Source organism: Conger conger, chromosome 4 (genome assembly GCF_963514075.1).
Source record: "Conger conger chromosome 4, fConCon1.1, whole genome shotgun sequence".
Taxonomy (NCBI): Eukaryota; Metazoa; Chordata; class Actinopteri; order Anguilliformes; family Congridae; genus Conger; species Conger conger.
In genome coordinates this window covers 66,161,975-66,181,180 of record NC_083763.1, presented here as the reverse complement: position 1 = coordinate 66,181,180, position 19,206 = coordinate 66,161,975, and the positions used below count along the sequence as shown (strand labels likewise).

At 44.0% G+C, this 19,206-nt stretch overlaps 1 protein-coding gene across 1 annotated transcript in view; it reads right to left on the bottom strand.

Moving 5' to 3' along the window:
• Nucleotides 1-19,206, bottom strand: part of LOC133126677 (MAM and LDL-receptor class A domain-containing protein 1-like) — an 82,413-nt gene that overhangs the window by 50,802 nt on the left and 12,405 nt on the right. Inside the window, exons 9-23 of the mRNA XM_061239016.1 lie at nucleotides 18,938-19,056; nucleotides 18,359-18,479; nucleotides 16,041-16,478; nucleotides 14,974-15,114; nucleotides 13,742-13,894; nucleotides 13,024-13,129; nucleotides 11,913-12,280; nucleotides 11,359-11,789; nucleotides 6,902-6,989; nucleotides 6,479-6,658; nucleotides 5,879-6,038; nucleotides 3,923-4,079; nucleotides 3,373-3,483; nucleotides 1,350-1,563; nucleotides 368-615 (exon numbers count right to left, since the gene is read on the bottom strand). Coding sequence (XP_061095000.1) covers nucleotides 368-615; nucleotides 1,350-1,563; nucleotides 3,373-3,483; nucleotides 3,923-4,079; nucleotides 5,879-6,038; nucleotides 6,479-6,658; nucleotides 6,902-6,989; nucleotides 11,359-11,789; nucleotides 11,913-12,280; nucleotides 13,024-13,129; nucleotides 13,742-13,894; nucleotides 14,974-15,114; nucleotides 16,041-16,478; nucleotides 18,359-18,479; nucleotides 18,938-19,056 — 3,035 coding nt within the window. The remainder of the gene's footprint in view (nucleotides 1-367; nucleotides 616-1,349; nucleotides 1,564-3,372; nucleotides 3,484-3,922; nucleotides 4,080-5,878; nucleotides 6,039-6,478; nucleotides 6,659-6,901; nucleotides 6,990-11,358; nucleotides 11,790-11,912; nucleotides 12,281-13,023; nucleotides 13,130-13,741; nucleotides 13,895-14,973; nucleotides 15,115-16,040; nucleotides 16,479-18,358; nucleotides 18,480-18,937; nucleotides 19,057-19,206) is intronic.

The window sequence follows — 19,206 nt, the reverse complement described above, 5'->3', positions numbered from 1 at the left end:
TCTGGAGCAGTCAAGGTTTGCAACCTTTACCTAGGCTGCTGCAAGACACTATCTATGATATGTATGTATGTTTCTATATATGGCAATACATTTTTATTACATCAGCGTGGGATTTCAAATCCAGGATCCCTGGTTCGAGTCTGGAATACCAACCATCACGGTTCATCCTGGTCAGGCTTAGAAAAACACAAATTGGCTTTCAGCAGACTAAAGGGTTACGCTCCTTTTCCATCTCAGTGGGCTGAATTCAAGGAAAATGTGTCCTTGACATTGACTTTCCAATAAATGAGACCGTTTTTATTCACAACGACAGCACAGAATAGTCCTTCAGCGGACTTTCAAAGCTGCGGGCAGACGAGACTGTTACCTTGCACTCTCGACTCCTCCAGCTGAAGGTGGGGCCGGAGATCCGGGCGACGTCGCCCGTGGACTGCGGGAAAGAGCTCTCCAGGTATATGTAGTGGCCGGAAGGGTCCCTCAGCGTGTGGTCCGTGGAGGGCCCCGTGCCCCCAGTACGGGTGCTTCCTGCTTTGATCAGCCAATCAAAATTGTCCTGGCTGCACTGACGCCAGGAGCACAGGTCGAACTCAAAGTCGCACTGGCTGCTAAAGCCCCCTGCAGACACACAGTTCAGGTCAGTGGGCATCATTACAGACGCCATGCTGAGTCTTCCTACAGGCAAACACAAACATGTCCTGACCTGTGTGTGTGCAGGCTTTTAAAAAGCTTACTCATATGAACGGGTTTGGGTATGATACAATATACTGTACAGCAACAGCACTAAAGCATCATTCTAAAGCACAGTCAGACTCCTGCAAAATAGTGACTAAACATGGTTAAAAATAAAGTAAGCCTATGCGAATAACAGATATTTCTAAACATGATCCCTCTTCAACTCCGGGTACTGTTTCACAAAGCAGGATTACTGAGTTAGCTGGATAAGTGCACTAAGCAAAACTGGGAACCCTCAAAAGAGCTGTTCCGGGTTTTACTCAGCAAAATGATCCAGCTCACTCAGTAATCCTGCTTTGTGAAATAGACCCCCCCCCCCCCCCCCCCCCCCCGCACTGAAGAGAATAAAAATGTTTACAACCGATTCAAAGGATTTTAAGCAAGAAAATAATTTGGTGGATTTACATTTTTAACAGTACAACCGAGCGCTATGCTCCAGTGAAGATAATCTTAGTGGAATCCAAATTCACTTAAAGGAGATTACGGTGAGTGGCATTTCAGTATCAAAAATGCTACGGTATGGGCTAATCCCCCGAAATGCTACCAAAATCTTGTCTGCACAGATTGTGTCTAATTAAAATGAACAGGTCGGAGGAAACGGCCGAAGCGCGTCGTACTGCAGATGTAGGGGTTCTCGTCAGATCCGTCCCCACAGTCGTCGATGAAGTCACAGAGGTGGTCCGCGGGGATGCAGTACTTGTTGGCACAGGCGTACTCATCTGTCCCGCAGGGCCGGTCTGGGACCAGCAGCGGCATGCAGTTCTGGAAGGACACGTCGTCCACCACAACGTCTCCCATGTAACTGATCCCACGCCGGGCCCGCAGGATCATCTGGGGGAGTCCAGAGACCGGGGCGTGAGGAGCAGGCACGGGATCATTTTTAAAACATTGCTTTTTTTGCAGTTTGATGGAATCTGGCTCTTGATCACACAAACAGAGTCAAATAAATGTTGTTGAATCTCCAGACATGCGGTATACGGATCTCAGTCTATCATCGACTCGGCATAGTTCAACACAATCTCATGTTTGTACACATCGTGTCAGACAGCACGATCCCATACTCTTTCACATAATTTTATATTGCGTGAGAGAAATCTCACGGGTCTTCAAACAATCTATAATAGAATCCTACACTCTTTCAGTCATATGCACATCTCTCTGAAATGCACAGCCAGCATGAGACTGTAATAAACAAATGTAAGTAAAACATATCATGCACTATGTAAGGCAGGGGTATTCAATGTCGGTCCTGGGGGACCCCTGTGCATGCTGGTTATCATCCAAACCACAATTGCAAGTCCAGAATTTTTCACAAGCTTTTCATGTTCAGAGGGATTATTTACCCTTTCAAGCCATATTATGACAGACATAGCTATGAATGCTATTTCATATGCCATATTTATTGTGCTTATTGTGATATATGGCTAACAACTGCATAGAAATATGTAATAATAATACCAAACTGATAAAATTCAGGACTGCGGTGAATCAATAGGCCAATTGGGTTGTCAAACACATGCATTTAAGTTCTTTCATAGGCTAATTGTTTTTCCTTAAACTTAAAACAATGCAAGTTTTGCTCATTATCATTTGCACTGTCTTTGAACTCTCAATTATCTACCAAATGTTTAGTTTTAGTGGTGATGTGTCCACACCTTCCCCAATTACAGGAGTCTAACGATTCACCTCAGGTTGTTAAAATTCTGGGATTGCAATTGTGGTTTGAACAAAAACCAGCATACACAGTGGTCTCCAAGGACCGACGTTGAATACCCCTGATGTAGGGCTGACATGAAATGCAATCACATACCAAGGACCTGCTTCTAATACATCATACAGCAGCAGTCATTTTGACCAATTCAAGTGTTCATCAAAAGAAAGGTCAATATGCTGATATTTAAAGCCACCTCAAGAGAAAATATCTTGCCCATTTGCTGTGACGTGATATATTGTATTGCAAGCAGTAAAGGGCACTCTAACTTCAGATAATTCCTCAGCTCAGTGCAGTGACTGACTTCCGCTGCGGACATCGGAATTTGTTGATAAATGTTAACGAATAGCCACACGAGTGTGCGAAGGTCATGGCATTTCTGAACCCTGATGAGCTCTCCTGTGTAAAGTGGCTCGACCAGAGCAGTCTTGTCCTAACGTGACCTGAGAACTTTCTCCAGGAAACTTTACTCAGCAGCTCCACCTCTCATGCACATAATGTCCTATTAATCCTGATCGCACTCAAATCTGTGACACTACAGAGCCAGCAAAGCATCTTTAATGAATTCTTTGACATAGGGAAAAAACTCAAGAGACCATCAATAAAGCTAACTAATTCCACTGCAAGATTTAGCTTCAGCTGTCTGTAGTTCTGTCCAGAAACAGCACATTCTATCCATGCAGATAAACAGAATTCACATGCGTTCATTATTAGTTTAAGACCCACTGTGTCTTTTAGCAGAGATGATGAAGTCCCCGGTCCTCACTGGAAGTGACTTCACACACCTGTGTCTTTTAGCTCGGAAAGCATTAATAGTTTAATTCCCAGAGAAATGTTTAGCACTACACAGCTGGGTGCTCATTGCAGTATGCTTAAGCACTGCACAGCAGCTGGTTCATTAACGAGATGGCTGATCCGGGCTAACAGACCTGGAAGTTGTGCCGAATGCCGAGGAAGACCTCTCCCCTCTTCCACCTGCTCCCCTGGCTGCCGGTCTGCGACCACAACTCATGGGTGACGTTTCCAAACTTTCTGAGCACCTGTAAGCCAAAAACAGCACAGCGAAGACTGACTCCCAGATTCTTGCCATCTTAAAATGTCTTCGACTAATGAAAAGCTCACCTCATCCATCGCAAATGTTTATACAAAAAAAATGGTCAGCGTTAAATCAACTCGGGTAACAGTACATTTCACACCCATACAATGCATTTGTACCCTGTGCGCACACATCTAAACACCATTATGGGTAATTGACACCACTAATATCGCATGTTGATGCAGAGCCTTCCTGCACCAGAATAGTCACCACAAGATGGATGGAAATATTTAACCAGTTAAACTGGGGATGATTCGGTGTCCAGACTAAGAGCCACGCCACAGAGCAGGACCCTCACTGCTACCGTTGGTGATGGCGATTCCCTTCCACCCCCCCCCCCAAACTTGCCCCCCCCCCCCCCCCCCCCCAGAGGCTCCGCTCACCTGCAGCGTTCCCACGGTGAAGCCGCTCATGTGGTACCAGAAGACCAGGGTGCACCGGGGCCCGGTGGCGGAGATGGCGGGGGTCAGGAGGTCGGCGATGTGGCCGTACCCTCCGTTTGAGCTGTCAGCATACATGTACCAGCCCTCCGGGGTGCCTCTATGACAGGAGGAAGGGGGTGTCTGAGACTCAGTACGGCAGCCTCATGAATAAACCATCTGCACTGCGAGGGGCGGGGGGCCGGGGTTAGGATGCTTCAAAGGGCCCTGACGGACCCTCAAAAAACATTAGACCATAGGACTTCCTGGGGCAGCAGGGCCCAATGGGAGTGACACTGAGGCAAAAAATAAGAAAGGGGGCATTATTAAATCAGGATCATTCCTTCATTTTTAATGAAGGTAGGAGAGACTGAGTCAGGTATGGCAGCTGCAATTGAGTTTTTCGGAAAGTTACGGTTCAGCCGGATTGAAGTGCGTCTGAGAAAAAAAATGAACCACTATAATTCTCAGTACATTGAGGCCCAAACCACAACATTTCCCCCACCCATATAAACACAGGCTGCCACCACCCTGTACTTACAAATAAACAAAAACAGTTTATCTCGTGTACTCAATGCACAAAAGACCCACTCCTGGTATTCAAAATCAAAACACCCTCTCCCTGCACTCAAACAAAGACTGAAACACACCCCCTCACATTCACTGAGAAACCGCTCTCTCCATGTAAAAGTCGAAGACACACTCGAATACACAAAAAACCATACACCAAAGCACTCACTTAAAACACAAACAGTACAGTAATACCCACACTCTGTACTGAAATGCACATAAAACCAACTCCCTGTGGTACAGTATGTGTTACACACTCCCTGCCCTCACACCTATATAACACCCAGTCCAAACACTCAGAAACAAAATCTTCCTGTCCTCAGTCACTCAGTCACACACCTTACCCTTTCAGCAAAGTGCCACAGCCACACGGAACAGCTTTCATTGGTCACAAGGACACACTGTTCGAAGACCAGGGCGAGCTCTCTCGAATCCCAAGGCCTCTGAGGAGTCAGCCTGTCAGTCACAGGTGGGATCTGACAGGGGAGCTGAGGAAGCTGCTCCTCCCCAGACTAAGCTCTTCCTCCTTCTAAAATGGATACCGCACTGATCAGGATCGTTCAGGATGAGGCCATAATAGACAGTATAAAAGAGACCGTTCTGTGGGTGGCCTCGAGCCGGGGGGTACAGAACAAGCGTTTCGCATTCATTTTCAGAGCTAATGGAATCGATAGTCCTCCAGGGGCAAGCACAGCCCACGGTGAGAAACTCCAAAGCCTGTTTACGCCTGAATCGTGAGACCTCCTGCTAAAGTGAAACAGAATCAAGGCCAACGGTCAGCTTGCCTCTAACAACACAAGCGACTCTGACAACCAATCAAATCCTTTGCGAGAACCAGCTCTGTAACCATGCAGTGAGATGGAGGGTCATCCACATCTCACAGTTCCAATGAAAAGGTAATGCCAGACATGAAATAACCCCAGCTAGCTTGGGAGATACGATGCAAACGAACATTGTGAGACCTGTGGAGGCCATTTTGTCAGGTTGAGGTCCATTCAGCACAGAGTCTGTGCAGGACACTGAAGCCCCAGCAGGCATGTGTGAACGATCACAGAGCAGCAGCCTCCCATCAATTCCTGCTCCATCTATAAACATACTGACCCGAAGGCTTTTGAGCTGGCAGATATTTGTTGACGATTTCATTGATATGTTTCAGGTCATGAAAAAGTGACTGCTGAGACAGTTATACTATTGCAGTGTCAAGTTCTAGCGTTATTGAAATAGGATAGCACCAAACGGAAAACATTTCAGCAACTACTTTGATGTAGCACTGAGAGAGGGGGTTTGAATGGCTCTCGAAAGTGAAAAACGGCACAGTGAATAGCGGTACTGGTGAGGAGAGGTGCTCACTGGGTGTGGTCGTTGGCCGGCCTGTGCAATTCCTCCCCATGGTGGATGCTTTTGCCCTGGCCACTCAGCCACCTGAAGGAGTGGATGGAGAAGACTGTGGATGGCCAGCTCTGATACCAGCCACAGTGCTTACCCTCCTCGAAATCGCACACCTCACTCACTGTGGAAAAAACGAGACAAAGCACAAAGCCAAACTCCAGCTCCTCTGCTTCAGCTTATCAGCTAATCCCCGATAATACTCAGAATCCTGTACATCTGCTCTAACTTTGTCTCCTCTAGAGTAGCTCAATAATTTTTTCCTCCCAAATGAGAACAATTGCAAGTTGGGGGGGGGTTCCCATTTTCCTTACCAGTGTAGTTTAGATAAATAAACTATTATATTATATTTATTTTATCCAATATATTTTACAGTAACTGCCATACAGTTAAATTTTTCAGGAATCGTTTGCTCTATTGTAATTTCTTGATGGAAGCCTCTATCAAATGATATGATTATATTGCTTCTCAGAAAATGCAATAAAATATAAAGAGGGTTGAGAGAGGAAAAAGAGAAGGGCTCCTAAATTTTGTCGTAATGATTGTAATGGAGTGGCTGCCCACCACAGTAGAGCTCATCTGTTCCTTCAGAGCAGTCATGGCGGAAGTCACATCTCTTCTGCCAGTCCACACAGTCCCCGGTAACATCGCACACCAGCTCCCCTTCAGAGCAGCTGTTAGGGCGCTCCGTGGTGGTGGTGGTGGTCTCTGGGGGAGGCGTAGGCACCTCCGACGGCAGGTCCCCTAAAACACACCGCACAGGGCTGAGGGGAAGGGCCAAGCAACCGACAGTGTGGAGAACCCGTGCAGCAGCACCTCTTTATCATGTTTATTTTACCCAAATGCTAGGCTTAGGTATGTGCAGTCATTAGCATCTATGCAGCAATATTTCTATGTTTGTAAATATTGCTGTAGTTCTCAAAGTCAACCTAAATTATTTTTGGTGTCAACCATGTTATGATCAGAGGGAGTTGATGTAATCCATACCATCATATGGGATACAATCCAGGAAGGACAAGTCGTCGATGGCAATGTCACCGTCGAAATCATCGCCCACCGTGCCTTCCACCAAAACCTGTGACCAGAGAGGATATGATATGACCAGGACTATCACCCAGCTCACCCATGTCACATTGAAACAGCCAATCACATGGTGTCAATTGTGTGAAACAGCCAATGGCATGACGTGCGAATGTGGTGTGATTCATAGGCCTTGGGGTATAAAATCTCTGCTTGCTCCTCCTTGGCCAGGGTTCCCTTGTAAAAGAGTCAAACATTTCAGAGGGATACACCTGGTTAAATAAAGGAGTTATAAATAAATAAAATATTACTGGGACTTGCAAGTACAGTACATATGTGAACAAGTGCGGTTATCAACCCGATCGATTCAACCAAAAAGTCACAAGTCACATTAAACTACAATTTCTACCATGATGTGTTTCTGTGGTGAGGGCAGTGAACTTTATGTATCTACGGTGCCTGTTCTGCTGACTGCAGATCTGACCGCAGTTAATTGCTTTATTGTCATTCCTTTCACAGAACCGGCTCCAGAAAGCTTCAACCCACTGCCTAATAATTCAGACATTGACAGCGACGTGGCTTTGCACTTTGAACAATTGTCTCCAACCCACTCCAAAAGAGTTTGTTTCTGTCAACTCGGCAAATTTGAAGAAAGCAAAATTGTGACTGTGCGCAGGCATTTCTGAACAGCAGATGCTTTGTGCCACACCAGAGAGTGGTCACAGAATGATGTCCATGGCTATAGATACATTGTGAGGAGCACATTAGGACTCAGGGAAGCCGTGGACACAGCGATAAGAACTGGCCCAGTTTATCATCAACGAATTATGAACACACACTCTTCTTTGTTGCTGTTGTCATGAGAGGCATTTATGCACCTTGCCTTGAGGAAGTCACTCTGGAAAAGGAGTCTGCAAATTACAGTTAATAAACAAGATAAATAATAACTACAATCAATGAAAAGAACAACAGTAGCCTACAGCAAGAATACTGTAACATGGACCTACTAAAATGTTTTGTCACAGTTTCCACCACATGACAGCAACATTGTGAGAATCTCCTCCGTTTGCTGTGTATAATGGTGTACAGCCTTCTCTTATAATTTTTTGACATTTTATTTTTGTATTTTTTCATTATGAAGCAGAAGCTGTGGTCTAATCAGTTCTCTCTCACACTGAGCAGATAACGTTGCCACCCCAAACTCTGCTCAACCCTGGGTAATGGGTGCACCATTAGCACTAATGAGACTCAAAACCTCCCTTGTCAATGCAAGCAAGGCAGGCTGACAGCGAGTGACCTGTTCCACTCAGACACACTGGCCTGCGTGGGATGCAGAGCTAAGTAGCTAACAATCCAATTCAACAAAGAGCTGAATTATGAGATGCAAAAAAATAAGCATTATCCTTTTCAGTCCTATTTGATATGTGTTTTGTGAACCTCTGTTCAGGACACAAATAACAATCTGATTTGTATAATGCCCCCCTCCTGACAAAAAGGCAGATATTAATTATTCAAGAATGTATTTTGCAGCTAAATAAAAAAAAAAAATAATAATCTGTTTTTCAAGCAGGAAGTACACTCATTAAAATGTCTCCATGAACAAATTGTAATGAAAGAAAACAAGCAATTAAGCTGTCAAAGTGCAGTTCTAATGCTGGCTCTCTGTGCAAGCTAAATACAGCTCTAGGACCACATCCCATAAAGGCATTAGTGCCATTTACTCCCCAGCAACACTGTGAATGAATGTAATTAATTTTTGTTTGCAACAATAAAAAATATTTTCTATGGCCACACATCATCCACAGCTGTATTGTAATTGACTTCCAGCAGTTGCATGTTGTCTCTGCCATTGGCAGACCAATACATAACCCCAGTAGCAAGAACCAGTCCAACAGCAGCCTTATTTCATCCAATTGTTATTTACAATTGAAACCAGGCTGTACTATTTCCTGTTTTAGTGTCACACTAATGTAGCTAGCTAGTTTACAATCTCAAACTAATCTCAAACATCATTTTGAAGCTCACTAGAGGTTAAACTGATGTATGGGATATACATTCATATGCTGGTAATGGCATTGTCCAACTAAAAGCCCCAATAGGTTAAGGGAAAGATGAACAAATGGGTAATTTGAGCAAATTTGACAGCACTCATAAACAGGCCTTTACATTTACTAAGTAAAGATCTCATTGCGCATGCTGTCCTTCATCATAATATTGTACATTCTTCAGAAATTTGGCATAAAACAGCAGGAGGCTGGCAAAAATAACAGGAAAAGGGGAAGAAGAAGAAAGATCCCGCATATGACACAGCTCTTATAGACACACCTACTGAAGAACAATAAGAACATTTCCGGTTACATTACTGCGGTACTAAATTATTTATTCTTACGTACATTTGTAAATGCGGCATGGAGATAAATAAATGACTCTACTCTGTACCTCTGCGGCAGGTAATCTTGGTTCTATCCAGGCCACATCAGGCAATTTCCTCACAGCTTTACTCAATTACCGGCAACACCTTCAGACTGCGACAAAACTTCGGACACAGCCTTGGCAACATCCATCCATTTTCCCCTCAAAAATGTCTTTAGTGTTAGCTTACTGACACCTTCGAGATGACTATTTGGTGTGTGGTGCAGAGGTCCTTCAGGTCAACTGTGGGTAGGTCTCTGTTTCTTCATTTCAGCTCTGATATAAAAGGTCATTGGGGAATCAAAGGTAGTAGAAAGAAAGTTGCATGCTATCCTATTCAGATACTGATTGAATGATTTGAAAATACCTTCAGGGTTAAAGCTGCCCCTCCCATGTAATCAAATATGAACAAAAATATATGTTCAAAAAGATACAGCAATCAAGCAATCGGTCATTTTAGAATGCAAACACCTTTTCTACATGAAAATAGAAACACTGTGAAGATTCCCTGGGGTATCTAGTGCTAAAATCAGTAGGCAGCAGAACTGACAATGAAAATATAAAAATAAAAATAACAAAATGATCATGACTGTCTTCCACTGTATATCCCTCATTTTCCCTGTCACCTGCAGAAATACATGTCTGGTATTAAGGAATGGAAATACCAAATTAATAGCACAGCTCTGAAACGTACTGTGTGATTTCATTTTCTCAGGGCACATAACAGCGTGATATTATGGACTAAATACCTCACAGGCAGTTTCACCAGGTCTTTGATCCTGGTCATTAAAATACATTGAATAAATTATCTACGAATGTTCAGACAGATTTCATTGTGTCATTAAATTAATAATTATTCTGACCAAAGTGACCCTTTTTTACTCCTCCAGAAGCACAAATGAGGATGGCAGCTTTTGAACTCATCTACACAGAGCTGCCAAAGTGCATTATAGTCACTAGAAACCTAGAGAAAATGTTATATTCATGGGCAATATATTATAAATATTCACAAATATGGTAACAATTTTTTCCTTGTTACTTGATTGATCAGCATAACAAGACTTTCGCTAAAATATTTAAATAGCAAATGCAATGATGTGGGCCAAAATTCACAATGGATCAATTAGAGGTCTTGCAGTCTGTCAGTCAATCCTACACCAGTCTGGGTCTGGTTTCTCTCAGTATTCCATATTAAGTGAATCTCAGCCTTGGTTTCTCTCCACTGTGAAAATGTTATGTGATGGAATGAAGCATGAGCAGTATATCTGGCTCTGTGGAGTGATCAGTTCAAAACCATAGTAGTATATTTCTCTCATGGGATATTTGTCATTTTTTCAGCATTCAAGCTTGTAATATACTGTATACCTAATTTAAGTAACTGCAGTATATTGTGATTTTGATTTGTTGTTGCAGTGCTGCTGTTGACAGTGTGCCAGAGGCTTTTATAGCTGGATTAGACATCAATGCTGGATAATGTGAAAAAAGCCTCACAGCAATGAAAGATTCACAAGAAGAGGATTTGAACACTGTGTTAAATGCACTGAACAACACATAACCTGGAGTTCAGCATTCATCCAGGTTCATCCTACCATCTGTCCTTGTATCTTTGAGCAACACGCTATAAATCCTCATACAACCCTTCATTCCCATGATCATCATTATAATTAGTATTATCCACACCATCAACTTCATTATCCTCATCATCATCATCACCATCATCATCATCATTATCATCACCATCATCATCATCATCATCACCACCGTCACCACCAACAGCATCGCCATCACCATCACCATCGTCATCAGCATCTTCATCTTCATCTTCATCATCATCATCACCATCACCATCATCATCATCATCATCACCACCATCATCATCATCATCACCATCATCATCATCATCATCGTCATCATCATCATCATCACCATCTTCTTCATTATCATCAACATAATCAGCATTCTTCCTCCTCCTACTCCTCCTCCTCATAATCAACAAGATGCTTCAGCTGTACCTGGAAGGGCCGGATGCTGCTGAGGTAGAGTGTCTTGCTGTGCCACATGTTTCCCTGCTCCCCATAGCGCACCCAGAGCAGTGGACCCCGCCCACTGGCCATGGTCCTGATGTACACGGCCAGGCTGAAGACGTGCTTGCCGAACATGTGGTAGCTGAAGCGGAAGACACAGTTACGGTTGCCGTGGCTGCGGATGGTGGTTGGCTGGAAGCTTCGGCTGACCAACACGGCCGTGTCCCGGAACTGCTGCGGGTCTGAGGCCTCGATGAACAGGTAGTGCCCATTCACGTTGCCCAGGGTGTGGTCCTTCCAGGGCCCCGTGTTCAGGGTCGGGGTGGGGCCCTGGATCCTGGTCCAGTCGAAGACGTCATCCTGCTTGTCCTGCGTCCAGTTGCAGAGGCCTTCCTCGAAGTTGCACATCAGCTCCGGGGCTGCAATGAGAAAATTAAGAGCCAAAATGGCACTGTGCGGAGAGCCAAAATGGCGCCACATGGCCACAACTCAAAATACGACACAAAACGGCACAGAAGACGGGTCGCGAGGCAAAAACTTACAGCAGCCCTCCTCGTCCGAGCCATCCCCGCAGTCGTCTATCAGGTTGCAGAGCAGCTGCCGGTCAATGCAGGCTCGGCTCCTCTTGCAGTGGAAGCGGTCGTGGCCGTGGCAGTGCTCCACCGGAGGGGGCAGCGAGCAGTTGTGGAAGGTGATATCGTCCAGGGCAGAGACTCCATCGAAGATGCCCAGGCTGAGCTTCACCACAGAAAACTGGAAGGGCTGTGCGATGCGGCCCAGCTGCACTGCTACAGGATGCCAGTGGCTACCCTGGTTGTACAGCGTGCGCCACACCACCGTGACATTCTCCACGCCATCTATGGTAAGGTACATGTCCGCCGCACCCACAGAAATCCCGTAGTTGTAATGCCTGGGATGGGTTGCAAACCATGTTCATACTGAGGTTAGGCAGAATTATCTTGATCCACAGATCCGTGACTCTTTTGTGTTTTGTGATGGGCCTGTAATTCTTAATTATTCACATTCCTTTCTGCTATCATACTTAGTGTAGATACAAGTATAGTGACAAAAATTTAAATGGCATTTCTCAAAACACCATTAAAATCTATAAATATCCAAAATCAGAGGAACCGTGCTAGGTGCACAGCGTCTGTGTATTTTCTCTCTTTCTACAGTCAGCTCAATGTAGGCAGCAGCCACTACAGTGCTACTATAGGTTTGTCAATGCACGCAAGACCGTATGTCACCCTGCTTGCAAGTGCTGCCTTGTCATTTTCTGCAAATTACTGGTTTTTCCAGGTGTCATACCATCCTTGTATTGTCATTTTTATGTTGATTTTGTACATTCAAATACAGCCCTGCCATATTACTGTCAAAGACATTTCTGACAGTGAAATATTTTTCCTGAAAATTGCACTAGCATTTTCAAAGAGCATACTGTATTTATCTTTAAACGCCTTGTGATGTTTTGAAACAAAACTTGTCACAGCATGTCAAATTTCACAGTGACGAGGATTAATTTTTGGAGCAAATGAGAAAAGTTGGGACTTCATCTGATCTGTGTTATGCTCCGATGTTTACCTATTTTAATACGATTGTAGAAATTACTGTTCCGTTCAAATGCAAACATGATAAAAGAGAAAAACTCCTCACCAAAACGTCACCATGCAGGCAGAAGCGGACTGCTGAAACTTTGGTCCCCGGAGGTATGCTTTTTGGGAGAGGCTAGTTCTGTTCTTTAGCACAAACATGAAATGGCCTGCAGAGATGTACAGAAAAAGGGAGTGAGAGAGAGAAAGAGAAAGAGAGGGAAAGAGAGAGAGAGACTTTTAAAAAATGCTGCAGGCGTTAAAAATGGCAGTAATTCAAATAATCTACGGAGGTGCTCCATCTTATTAACACGCTCAAGGGCTGTTGATTTATATCCATTATTCAAGAAGCTGAGGCAGCATTTTCCCCTGCTCTGAACTTCAGGAGAGGTCCTTTAGTGCACAATCCAATCTGCGAGGGGGTTTATTCCATTCAATTGCATTTTTTACCCCTCTTCGATGCCGGAGCCTCTCGTTCATTTTAAATGTCTGGGGTAATTCTATATGATCACTTCAGCACTGTATGAAATGTCAGCCATACTATCAAGGGATGGTTATGTGTTGGAGCATCTAATGACTCATTGGATACCATCCACAAAGTTCTATGGTAATCACTGGAAGCCAACAGGAATACAGTATAACATGAATGTTAACTAAAGGCCTATTAAAGAAGTTTACATGCTATTATTCATAACTTTTGCAATTATTCAACATTCAACAGCTGGCTGTTGGATAGTGAGTGTGGTCAAAACTCCACTCTGCTCTGCTTTTGCTCCACTGACCTTCAGTGGTGTTGGTGGTGTGGTCCCGTGGGGGGCACCGATCCTGGAACTCCTCGGGTACCTTGGCGGCTGAGCTTCTGGACCAATCAAACCCATCTCCCTCAGTGAACTCGTACCAGCCGCACGAGTCCCGTTCAAAGTCACATTGTGCGGCTGTAGCAGAGAACGTATGGGCCTACTGTTAAACCACGCCCAGGATATTAGAAACTATAGCCTAGCTGAAGGGCCCATGCACAGACATGACAATATGGACAAGCTACAAATTCCTATTGGGTAAGTTAGACATTTAGTTTAGATCTTCAATGAGGTAACTCAGATCAAAAAGTTAATCCTTGAAGCAAACAGACAATGAATTTAATTGTCGCCATTGTCATCAATTCACTCACCATTGCTTGTTACAAACTTAAAAATATATTTGATAAGTAATTTGTCTTCACCAGCAGTTTGGTTTGTTCATTTCATCACTGAAATTGCCAAACTGTGCTTGAGAAGAAAATTAACATTCAATTACATTTCGTTCTCAGAAAAAGTTAAGGAAGAATGTCAGTTAAACATGGGCTAATGTCTATGCACAGTCCTCATTTCCTCTTTTGCTAAATGGACACAAAAGGGAACAACAGTTTAGGCTTTAATGATGATGAAGTCTTTATTACTGAATTACTAGATCGTCAGTTTAATTTATCGCACTGCTAAGTTCTGTAATAGGTTTCTCCTCTTGTGATAAAGTCTCCCCCATTTAGGTGGGGTGCAGATAATGAGCCATACACAGCAGAGGTCCATGCAACAATTTTGTCAGGCAACAAAGTACTGAAGCTTGGATTCATGTTTAAGGGACCGTTTTGGACAAGGCAATTGAGATGTTTTGAATCTGGAGCTCTTTAAAATGCAGGAATATAAATACTTGATAGAACAAAGAGTGAGATAAACTCTGAACTAATATGTCTGAACTCATGAAACAGCCACAGCAAACACCGACTGGTTTAATCAACCTGAGACAGCAAGGCCTATTTACCAGAGTCGGTTTGTCTGGAATAAAAATAAGATTCTTCCAAACTGACTGTGCTCGACAAGTCATGAACACATAAACACACAAACTTTACCAGATTCTTTTTTTAAACCCATGCATCACATTACATTGAGACTGAAAGATTTGTCAAAGAAATCTGTTAGTAACAAACAAATAATAATGAATTTGCGGCATGCTGTGCCAAAATGTCTCCCGCTGTACTCACGACAGTCTGCTTCGTCCTCTCCAGCAGGGCAGTGCGGGGTAAAGTCACACACTTTCCTCCGATCGATGCACTCCCCGTTCCCACAGAGGAAAGAGGGGGGTGGGCATTGCGGAGGAGGAGTGGGGGGCACACTCACATTTGCTGAAAACCCCCCAAAAAAAAGACATTTATTTTTTCCATGGTGGATATTCCATGCCAGATAGCGCCTGTGGTAACTGAACGTAAGTTCAAGCACAGACTTCCACGGTAATACATAATAATGTGCATGCGAGCCAGGCAATGCAGTTAGACAGGAGCAGAGCTGGCAGCTCAGTCTCTGCCCTGTTCATAATGTATCCGGGCCCGTGGGAAATGGGGCCGACCCCACTTTATATGAACTGAGCGAGGAGGCTCACGTATCTCCAACAGAGCCAGACTCATAATGTTTGGTTATCTATTTAATAAAAGGAACCCGCATTGTGTCGGAGATTTAACTCCACCTGCTCCCGCTGCCAAGTCTAATAAAAGATAATGCTGTTGCATAGGACCCGGACTCGTAGAACAAGCAGTGATTTCACCACTTCAGAGCCCCGTTTCTATTGTTTTTGGGTTTTTTTATATCAAATGGTCTTGTTCTAGACATCTCATTTTTTGAGGTTATTACTGATACATATTTAATCACTGTGCTGACAACAGTCCTATGCCGCAAAGATCCAATGAGTATGAAGTCAGATAAGGTCAGAACACACAATGACTTACATTATGGAATTAATGTTTTCATAACTGTGTTTTGTGAGAAGAGGAAACAATAACTAGTTTAGACCAGTTGACTGACACAGGTAAACTCATGCATTCACCAATTCTGACACTGCACTGTATGTTGGCTAATATATTGTGGAGACCTCTAGGAAGCTCATATTCTGATAGATAAAGTATACTTTTGTACAGTGGCTTAAACGTGCCATATTTCTGTCAAACAAATTGGAAAAACTATTGTGGTCTGGTCAGTGTTCTCTTCTGTCTGCTCTTGGCACGAATATCCAGGCTGTGAAGACGTGCATACACATATAGAGATACTTTAGACTCACCGCGAACGATTCTCCAGCTGGCTCTCTCCCTGAAATCCTGACTGCCGTCATCCCTGGCAACAGAGACGTTGTTGCCCAGCCTGTGAATGTAGTGACCTGGCACACCGACGGCTTCCAGAGCCCAGAAGCCGGGCAGCCATTTCTCTCCGTGCAGCCAGAAGGAGGCCCTGGCCGAGTCTGCCCCCTGCTCTGGAATCTCCTCCACAAACAGCCGGAGGGGGCCCGAGGGCGGGCGTGCCAGAAAAAGGGAGCTGTTCTCTGCCCACTCGAGAGACACGGAGCCCCTCAGGCCCTGGTAGAGCCCGGGGGACACCAGTCTGAACGCTGCTGAGGGGTCATCGGTGATGTCGGACACCCAGGCCAGCCGGTTACCGTCCACCGCCAGGCCGAGAGTGCGAGAGAGGGAGCCGTGACTCAGGAGCACGACGGGCCCGTCGTCTGTGGAGTAAAAGCAAAATAAAACCAGGTCTATTGTATTACACCCTCAGAAAGGATGTGTTAATATCCAACACAGTTTTTGTGTTACTATTTTTGTGTTACTTTCAACACTTTTTGTGTCAAAGTTACTACTTAAATATACCATTTACATGGACGTGTTACAAAGGGAGATTTTTTTCTGTGTTGAAAGTAACACAAAATGTGTTGTCCTTGACTAGGTGTGTTAACAAATGAGACATTAAGCATTGTTTTTGACATGACACGTCTGTTTCGAGAGGGTAACACTTACAGAGAACTGTAACAATGTAAAATAGGAAAAAACTAGGCCTGAACCCAAAAAGCAAGCAAGCGAGGTCAAAACACTGAAACGGTTACAAGCAAAAACTCCCTGATGGGAAGAAATCTCAGGGGTTCCTGAACCATAGAGGGGGAGCCCATCCTCTACAGACTGGCCTGTAGAGTAGATTGGATGTAGCAGAAATGTAATAATGTAATTATCTATCACCGAACACAATCAGATGGGTCAAATGGGGATGTGGGCAAGGAGGTAGCAATCACGTACGTCCATCATGTGCAATATGGATCTGTATTAGCATGTGATGCACACACATTAGTGCAAAAGCTGGTATAAACTGTTGCAGCACTAACTAGTGTATGCAAAATTCCAGTTGTGTTTTCAGTTTAAGGTATTTATTGTTCATTTTAATGAGGTGAAATTATAAACCAATATTCCATATTCAAGGCCTAATGAATCTTGTCCTGGTGGTATGACTGAAGGATGACACATCCGGTCTCTGTGAGAAAATCTACTCTCAGTGAGCACTTTATTAGGTAGACCTGTACACCAGCGTGTTAATGCAAATATTTAATCAACCAATCATGTGGCAGCAACTAAATGCATAAAAGTATGCAGACGTGGTCAAGAGGACCAGCTGTTTTTCAGACCAAATGTCAAAATGAGGAAAAAATGTGATCTAAGTTACTTTGACCGTGGAATGTTTGTTCGTGCCAGACCGGATGGTTTGAGTATCTCAGAAATGGCTGATATCCTGGAATTTTCAAGCACAACAGTCTCTAGAGTTTGCAGAGAATGGTGTGAAGAAAAAAAAAAACATCCAATGAACAGCAGTTCTGCGGACAGAAAAGCGTTGTAAATGAGAGAAGTCAGAGAAGAAGGGCCAGACTGGTCGAAGCTGACAGGAAGGTGTCAGCAATGCAAATATCCATGCATTACAACAGTGGTATGCAGAAGAGCATGTCTGAACACACAAAGCTTCAAATGTCTAAGTGTGATAGACACTGTTCTTTTACATGGAAAGAAAATCTTTGACTGTCTGACAGGAGGGCCCAGAAAAACAAGTGGGAATATTATTCAGCCAGGACTCATCTCATCAATTTATCTGGACGGATGTGCTCTTAATGTGGGTGTTCAGGTTCTGAGATTTATAATCATAGGTGAGAAAGTACTTTGGGCCATTTAAGCCAAATTTTATTCTAACTGGGTCGAGAATAAAGGAAACAAACAGCTGTATGTCTTTGTAAGCTCCATTAACAGATGGTATTTAATTGAATAGTTGTTTTCGATAATTATCTCCCTATTATTTATGACAAAGCACCAAAGCACTGCTCAGTCGTTTTTTTAGAACTACTTTGCCATAGCTGTAGAAGTATCGAGAGATTTAAAGGGGAAAGAGTGACAATAAAAGACACATGCTGTATATGAGCAGACAGTAAAGAAGCCTCTGTACTGTATGTGCCAGGATGACCGACCACAAAAGGAAACTAGCTAATGAGATTTTCCTAGTAAAGCCAAGCTGACTGTGGGGATGTGGGGATCAGCTCCCTGCCCACCATGGCTGTTGCCTGGATGAATGTCTTGCCTGTGGTGTCATTGCTCGTCATGGGAAGTGTGGTGTTAGTTGGACGGCACTCTGGCATCAGGCTGATGTCATCTACAGCCAGCGTGGCGTGGGCTGCATGCAAAGAGGCCCGCAGAAGAACCTGAGGGGGGAGGGAGGAGGGGAGAATTAGCAGGAAGCAGTCTGTGGGCACTTCCTGCACTACCATCTTTTGGGGGCAGGGTGTATAACAACCATCTGCCCCAAAGAGCATTCTGGAGGTTCAGGATTTTTTTATTTGCTCGCTCTCATTAGAGGTAAGAACCACAGACTCCAGGCCAATTAAATCCTCTGTTTCTACACTGCTACTGTTTACAGGCTCAGATTGCTTGACTGGCTTCTGGATAACAAGAGCATGGTTCCTTTCAATTTTCTATTTCATGCTTCAGTTTTTTTGGCAATCTCTCTCTCTTTTCTCTCTCTCTTGCTCCCTCTCTCTTTTCTGTCTCTCTTGCTCTCACTCTCTGAACATGGTTTTAATGATTCAATAAGATTTCATATGATTCCAGTTTTCGCAGCATGCCATGATGTATTAGTGAAATTCCAGCAGGACATTTTTACCTGGAAGGGAATCCTGCTCTCGAGGGCTACTGGGTCTATGTTCACCTCCACCCTCCTCCACTCTGTGTTGACAGTGGGTTCACTGATGATGGTACGATTCCTCAAATCTCCACCCTGTGCTGTCCGTGTGAATAGGACCAGTTCGGCATCGCCAGCCAACTGGTACCAGAACCTCAGCTGTGGATATTACCCCAATCAAACATGATATTCATGAAATATCTAAGTCATAAACCTCATAGAATTGAATTAAATATTAGTCTTTATCGTGG